The following is an 8,235-nucleotide window of genomic DNA, read 5'->3' as shown; positions in this document are numbered from 1 at the left end:
CTGGGCCGGTGAGCCATGGCCGCTGGGCCGGCGCCCCGGAGCCTGTGCCCCGCAACGGGAGAGGCCGCAGCAGAGGGAGGCCCGCATACCACAAAAAAAAAAAAAAAAAAAAAAAAAGGGTCAATTCATCAAGAGTACATAACAATCCTAAACATTTATGCATCAGTAAGTCAGCCCACCAAGACAAAAAAACAGAAAGATGTCTTTCATGGTTAAAATGCAGCAACAGCATTCCTGAATCAAAATTGAATATTGCCAAAATCGGGCTTAAGATCTTCTTTATGTAATAAGTAGCATGCAGTTTTACTAATAAAAGTGCGGTATTCCCCCAAAGTGTCAAAGGTGGTAGTGCGTTAAACAGCCTATCAAAATATTTATGACTTCAACACCAAAGCCAATCGAAGCGATGTAAAGCTGACTCACCTTTCATATTGCCTGTCTCGTGGTAATGAAGCACCCCAATGTCGAAAGTCCATGATTAACATAAGTAAAAGGAGACAGGATATGAAGAAGAGTCCTAGGAATGCCACCCGCTGCCGGGGAAATGGGCTCACTGTGGGCACAGTGAAGTACCAGGAGGCTGGGCAGAGGTAGGAAAAACTGATCCTGAAATGAGACAAACATTAGTAAGAAAAGTCTCTTAGTCTCTCCAGTGCTAAAAAATGGATTTTAAGATGAATTAAAGCGCTTCCTGATAAAGGCAAAAAATTTATGCCCCCAGAAGTCTAAATGTTCATTTAGTCTCGAATTTTAGAAAAGGACATATACAGTTCATGGAGCTTCTACTATATAAATAAAAAAAGCCTTCTCTGCTCTTTTTTCAGAGTCTGCACTTTGGGATGCAGTTCAAAGAACCAACTTCATGTTAATGAAAAGATCACCAGTCTCCCTGTGCAATCTCATAACGCTGAAGAATCAGAGCACTTGTAACATTCCCATCAAGAATGCTGTCAAAAAAACTGGATAGTCAGAAAATTTATTCAACTGATTTTTAAAAATATTTTAATAGGTAACATATGCACACAATAAAAAAAAATCAGTTTAAAGGATATATAGTGGAAAGTGAGTCTTGTGCCTTAACCCCATCATTTCCCTCTTAGAGGCAACCAGTTACCCAGGGATACTCTATGTATACACAAGCATAAATACATACCATATAGGTAATATATCTGTGTGTGTATCTCCATTCCTTTGGTTTTACACCATACCTACTGTTCTGCATCTTTCTCCACTTACTCTATTTGACAACAGTCTCATTTGGTACATGTTGCTCCACAGATCCACATTAATCTTTCCTGAAAGCTTCAGAGTGTTATAATGTATGGATAAGCATATTCAAATGTGAAGTTCACTTTCCACCGTAATTCAGAAGGACCTCGGTCTGTTTTCAAAGTTCATTTAAAAATTTTTGTTTTGTTTTGTTTTGGTTTGGTTTTTGGGGTTTTTTTTTAACCTCCTCAAGGGGCACCCAGCCTCACTCAAGTGGAAATTTTAAAGAACATTACAACCTAGCACTTACCAGAGCTGAGGGAGCACTCACTCTATCACCCCAGGGGCTCTGGGCAGTAAGGTATTGTTGAATCTGCCTTCAGAAGAATGCAGCTTTGATCTTTGCATCCATCTGCCCAGGCTGCGAAGCCCAGATGCAGCCCTAGAGCAAACCTCACTCGTAACAATCTCCCAGCCACCCCCCACTGAGCTCCCAGCTGAGGATAAAGTCTGCAACCTTACCTAGCCATGGGTTCCCTTCAGTGGTCTCAAGGCCTGTCACCTCCTTTTCCTTTTGCCTTGAGAAGGTGGTCTCCTCGTGCCAGTCATCTCCGAAGTCTGCAGCCTGGAAAGAGCTGGTTGGGGTTCCGGCTCACCTCCAGCAGTACCCACGAGACTAGACCCCATACCCCACCACGAGAAGCTCATGGCGTCCACCCACTCCCCGGGCTCCCACTCCAGATCCGTATGCTCTTGTTCCTGGGGCTCAGTGGACCCTACCCGGGCTCCCTGGGAGCGGGGTATTCTAGAGGGCCAGCGACGTCCTCGAGGAACCCGCGGTCCGCAGGTGGCGGGGATGGGGGTTCCCTCTTCCCCTCGCCGCCCCTCCCGGCCCCGCAGCCCTCCCGCGCTCGCACTCACGGGTCGAGCGGCTCGCCGGCTCCCTCAGCTCCGCCCTGCTAGGTCCGGAGGTGCTCTCGGCGGCCTCTACCCGAGCCGGAAGGAGGCCTGGGCCGCCAGCGGCGCCACGTCCCCAAGGAAACCGCAAGGAGCCAATGACTGACAGGGGACCCGAGGAGAGGGGCCCGCCTCCCACCCAGCAGGGGCCGCGGGCGAACCAGCTCCGTCGGCCGCACGTCGGTCCGCCAGGGTGGCCAGTCCCCTAGAGCGCTAGGCCTTAATGCCCGCCCCGGGATTTCGAGCGCGTCCAATCCGGAAGGGCGTCGTGCGGAGCTCCGCCTGGAGGGGTCGGCTGTGGCTCACAGGTGAGCAGTACCGAGCGGCGCCCAGGTGCCTTGCGGCTGCTGCCCTCTTGGTGGCGCGAGTTCTCTGCTGGCTGTTTTCTCTGCGGCCGTTTTCAGGACGGAGCGGCTCGGGTGGGTGGGTCTCGGGGTGTTCGCGACACAAGTGCATCCCTTGCCTAAAGCCAGTCGGAGGTTTTGTGTCCACAAATCCTGCCCTGCAGAATGGCAGTTCTCCCACCACAAACCTTCCCTACCGCCTCCCAAACAGATGCCCCGAATCCACTGTGTTGTCCCATGAGAAAAAAACATAAATTGGGGGGTAATGACGACTATACCGCAGCGCTTATATCCATTCATTGAATGTCTACTGTGAGCCAAACATTAAGAGCGGCTGTGTCCCTGCCCTCCCGGACCTTAACAGTGATACACAAAAGGCAATGTTTCCTGAATGTTGTTTTTCTGCCTTGCTTACACCAGCCCCTTCTCTCATGTCCAGGCGGGAGCCGCTTGGACAGGATGAAGTCCAAGTCCTTACAAACTTGGCACCCACATGGCCGTCCACGACCTGCCTGTGCAGCATCGGCTGCTGCTCCGCACCTCCCTTATCATGCTCCAGCAACGCACCTCTGTGGTTTCTGCCCTCTTGGGCTTTGCTCACTCTGCCTCCTCCACCCCTCCCCTCCACCTGCCTTGAGTATCCTTCCCTCTTTACCAGGTCTCGTAACTCGTCCTCATCCCTTACCACTCTATTTTAAGGGTCACTTCCCCCAAAAGCCTTACTTGATCTACACCTCCTTTATAGATGCCTGTTGTTTCACTTACCAAATTCAATTACAATTATATTTATGTATCTGTCTATCCCAGTAGACAGAATATCCTTGAGGGCAAGGACTATCTGCTTGCATAGCAATGTTGGGCACTGCCTGGCACATAAAATACAACTAATATATGATAAATATGTGAATGAATGACTGTGGAAATAAATGAAGACCACCCAAATGAGAACAAAGAGGCTATTTATTCTATTCCTGCTATAACAAGGCAGTCAACCACTATCACTTGGCATCTGGCAGAGAATCAAAGGCTGTCAAGGGAGTTGGGGAAGTTTAAGGTGGAAAAACAAAAAGGGAAGATTTCATGTATTCACCGAGTATTGGCATGGGGAAGCTGGAGGCAGGCTAACTAGAAGCAAGGCATCTTATGTGATTGTTTTGGGGGACCATATTTGACCTTCTCCAGTTGGTCCTGAGTTGGAAGGGCAGGGGCAAAAATTAGGGAAGCTGACAGTCATTGACCAGTCATGAGAGTTCTGGGCTGATTGCTGCAGAGGCTGTGGGTCTTTTAATTGTCATATACGGTCTGGCCATTATCCAGTTTGCATATTCAGTCTCTCATGACTGTTTCTTTTTTCCTCCATTACCCTCCCAACCTTGTTGGGTTTCCTAGGTTGCTTTTCTCCTTCAATTCTCAATTTTCTTTTTTGTCCCTCAGTCCCTACTCTGCTTCAAGTGTTATATTTTATCCAGGCCCCGGAAACCACATCGAGTATAATAGTTGCATAAAGTTAGGATTAACCACAAAAAAATACAAAATACCATGTGTTTTTATTCTAGAGCCCAGTTCAGTGCCTGGAACAAGGTAGACATGGGAAAAGCTCAACAAATGTTTTGGCTTTGTTTTTTTTTTTTTAATTCTTGAAGTTGCCTGCCAACTGTGCAGTTCTAAGTCTAATCTATATATATTTCAAACTCCAGTGTTCCACTAAATGAGGGTTTTTGAGTGGAAATAAAATTCCTATTTATGTTTTAAATAGTACTTGATTCATATGGTTTATGAACTATATTAACTTAGAACTTGAAGGTGCATTGAAACATCTAATTTATATTTTGTAACTACTGTTACAAAACAGAAAAGAAACCTACATTTTAATCCCAACACTTTCTCATTATACCTTCTTTGTTCATCTGGTTTGGACAATAATTCCTTCAATCAGTCCATATGCCCTCAGGCATGGTAAAGCCTGCAGTGCTTATCTGATTAACAGCCTACAGGGCTAAGTTGTGAGGTTTCCAGTTAGGAGGCCAAAAAAAATGGGTTGAGATCATTTCTCCATCTCATTTGCTGTAATTCAACATGTTGAAACAAATTACAGAAATCCGTATTTCAAAACAGGTTTTTAACTGCTTTTTAAAGGCTTGTCTACAATTACATTTGCAATTTTCTCAAGGCGTCCTTGACTCTATCCACCCTGAGCAAAATCAGTCAAACCAGTCTCACACTAGGTGTCAGTTGTCTGCATCGCTTTATTTCTCCTCGTCAATTTTCCTTCATTCCACACTCCATCCTGCCCTAACCTCTAACGGAATTTAATGTGGTCTTTGCTCTCCCCTCCAAGTCTACTGATCTCTCTTCGTGTGTCCTGTAGGTACCTCATTGTCGAAGACCAAATTCACTCTCTCCATTCTCACCTTATCCACCCAAACCTCCTCCATGCATATTCCCAACTTTGACAAAATACCCTGTGATTCACCCAAGCAGGTATCTGCAAGTCATTCTTTTAAAAAAAAATTTAATACATCTTTATTGGAGTATAATTGCTTCACAATACTGTGTTAGTTTCTGTTGTACAGCAAAGTAAATCAGCCATATGCATACATATATCCCCATATCCCCTCCTTTTTGAGCCTCCCTCCCACCCTCCCTATCCCACCCCTCTAGTTCGTTGCAAAGCACCAAGCTGATCTCCCTGTGCTATGCTGTGGCTTCCCACTAGCTATTTTACATTTGGTAGTGTATATATGTCAATGCTACTCTCACTTCGCCCCAGCTCCCCCCTCCCCTCCACCGTGTCCTCAAGTCCATTCTCTATGTCTACATCTTTATTCCTGCCCTGGCCCTAGGTTCATCAGTACCATTTTTTATTTTTTAGATTCCATAAATATGCGTTAGCATACGGTATTTGTTTTGCTTTCTGACTTCACTCTGTATGACAGACTCTAGGTCCATCCACCTCACTACAAATAACTCAATTTCGTTTCTTTTTATGGCTGAGTAATATTCCATTGTATATACATGCCACATCTTCTTTATCCATTCATCTGTCAATGGACACTTAGGTTGCTTCCATGTCATGGCTATTGTAAATAGAGCTGCAGTGAACATTGTGGTACATGACTCTTTTTGAAATATGGTTTTCTCAGGGTATATGCCCAGTAGAGGGATTGCTGGGTCATATGGTAGTTCTATTTGTAGTTTTTTAAGGAACCTCCATACTGTTCTCCATAGTGACTGTATCAACTTACATTCCCACCAACAGTGCAGGAGGGTTCCCGTTTCACCACACCCTTTCCAACATTGTTTCTAGATTTTTTGATAATGGCCATTCTGACCGGTGGTGAGGTGATACCTCATTGTAGTTTTGATTCTAATAATTAGTGATGTTGAGCATCTTTTCATGTGCCTCTAGGCCATCTGTATGTCTTCTGTGGAGAAATGTCTATTTAGGTCTTCTGCCCATTTTTTGATTGGGTTGTTTGTTTTTTTTAATATTGAGCTACATGAGCTCTTTGTATATTTTGGAGATTAATCCTTTGTCCATTGATTCGTTTGCAAATATTTTCTCCCATTCTGAGGGTTGTCTTTTTGTCTTGTTTATAGTTTCCTTTGCTGTGCAAAAGCTTTTAAGTTTCATTAGGTCCCTTTTGTTTATTTTGTTTTTATTTCCATTACTCTAGGAGGTGGGTCAAAGAAGATCTTGCTGTGATTTATGTCAAAGAGTGTTCTTCCTATGTTTAGATCTTGCTGTGGTTTATGTCAAAGAGTGTTTTTCCTATGTTTTCCTCTAAGAGTTTTATAGTGTCTGGTCTTACATTTAGGTCCTTAATCCATTTGGAGTTTATTTTTGTGTATGGTGTTATGTAGTGTTCTAATTTCATTCTTTGACATGTAGCTGTCTAGTTTACATGCAAGTCATTCTTGAATCTATCCCTTCTACTTCCTTTTCCCATTCCAATTAGTCACTAGGTGTTCTTAATTCAAATGCCTAAAATCCTCTCTAATATCTTCTGATGAAATCTTCTAACTGGTGGCCCTACCTCCAGACCCATGCCCCTCTTGAGTACCCCTCTATTCTGACATAGTGACATATAATCATGCTATTTCCTGTTTTAAAATCCTGTGGTTTCCCATCCCAATGGGATATAGTTCAAATTCCCTGGCATGGTGTGGCAGATTCTGCTGACTGCCTACCCAAAACGTCAACAATCTCTCTTCCACCTTGTTAACAGAATCCCAATTTTATTCTAGTAATCACACTGCTATGCTTGGCCATGTGCTTCAAGAGTGCTAGCTCCCACCTCAGCCCCAGGGAGTAAACTGTGACTGGTCTATATCAATCATGGTGGCCTATTCCCTTACCAAATACTGAGCCTGGGCATATGATGCAATTCTAGTCAGTGATACTAAAGGGAAGTCGGCTGTTGGGAGGAATGGGAGGAGGAGGGAAGACATTTCTGGGAAAGGCTTTCTCCATCTTAAGAGGAGTATGTCAATCAAAAGTTTACATAATGAGAGAGAAGAAAAGGCCCCTTTTCTACCTCCGGAAGTAATCTTTAGGGTACCTGGAGCTGCTTCAGTCATCTTACAACCACGGGGGTAGGGTTGGGGTGGGGGATAGGGGACAAGCCTGGGAATAACAGAATAGAACTATGGAAAAGACCTGGGTCCTTGATAACATCATTAAGCTGTGAAGGTAACCAACATGGGAGCAGCCCTACTTATGGACTTATTATTTGAAATACTAAATTCATTATTGCTCTTATTTTTAAGTCAGTTGAATCAGGGGATTCTGTTAGCTTTCGTCTCCTAACTGATACATGTGGCTTACAATGCCTGATATGATCTAGCCCCCAACATCAACCAAGCTCCTCAACAGGTATTCTCATGCACAACCCTGACATATTTACAGGACTCTGAATTATGCCTTTTCTTATCTCTGAGCCCTTGTACTTGTTATTACTTCTGCATAAATGACTTTCTTTCACTTCTCTACCACATGAACTCCTACTTATCCTTCAAAACTCAGCTCAAATGTCACCTTCTCTCTATGAGCTCCCCCAGTCAGCTTAGGTGCTTCCTCTCTGCTCTTGTAGCACTTTGCTCATGCATACTTCTATTAGGGCAAGAATACTTGTTTTAAAAGCTGGCAGCTGTTTGAGTGGACCTGGTACCAGCTGGCCAGGTAGGAAGACAGAATATCTAGGTTTTGGACCATAATGGGTATGTTTGGTCAGGGAGAGTGGGATCCCCTGGGCTTAGTCTAGATGGGAGAGGTTTAGACCAAGAATACTTCAATTACTCTCCAAATAAAATACAGGAATTGTGAGCATTCCCTCTAGAGACTAGGTTCAGGGAGCTCTGGTAAAGGAAAAAACAAATGAGATAAAAGAAAAATGAGGGACCTCTGCAAGATGGTGGCAGTTGGGACTGGAGAGAACAGCACATGAGAGAGTCCCTGTATTCATTGTCTATAGTTGCATAACAAATTATTATCTCTCCCAGTTTTCGTGAGTCAGGAATTTAGGAGCAGCTTGGCTCAGGGTCTCTCATGAGGTTGCAATCAAGATGTCAGCTGGGGGACTTCCCTCGTGGCACAGAAGTTGAGAATCCACCTACCAATGCAGGGGACATGGGTTTGATCCCTGGTCCAGGAAGAACCCACATGCCTCAGGACAGCTAAGCCTGTGTACCACACGACCGAGCCTGCGCTCTATAGCTCGTGCTC

At 44.7% G+C, this 8,235-nt stretch overlaps 1 protein-coding gene across 4 annotated transcripts in view; it reads right to left on the bottom strand.

Moving 5' to 3' along the window:
* ENTPD7 (ectonucleoside triphosphate diphosphohydrolase 7) overlaps positions 1-2,265 on the bottom strand; it is a 63,724-nt gene extending 61,459 nt beyond the window's left edge. For all 4 annotated transcript variants that reach the window (XR_447839.3, XR_008616258.1, XR_008616259.1 and 1 more), the window contains exons 1-3: positions 2,131-2,265; positions 1,732-1,834; positions 424-606 (exon numbers count right to left, since the gene is read on the bottom strand). Coding sequence is in view for 1 of the 4 variants with exons in the window: in XM_007108789.4 (XP_007108851.1) it covers positions 424-606; positions 1,732-1,739 (191 nt within the window). In the remaining 3 variants the exon portion in view is untranslated. The remainder of the gene's footprint in view (positions 1-423; positions 607-1,731; positions 1,835-2,130) is intronic.
* Positions 2,266-8,235: the final 5,970 nt, after the last annotated feature.

The sequence above is a fragment of the Physeter macrocephalus genome, chromosome 20 (genome assembly GCF_002837175.3).
Source record: "Physeter macrocephalus isolate SW-GA chromosome 20, ASM283717v5, whole genome shotgun sequence".
Classification (NCBI taxonomy): Eukaryota; Metazoa; Chordata; class Mammalia; order Artiodactyla; family Physeteridae; genus Physeter; species Physeter macrocephalus.
The sequence above is the reverse complement of the archived record's forward strand: the minus strand, read 5'-3'. Positions and strand labels throughout refer to the sequence as shown.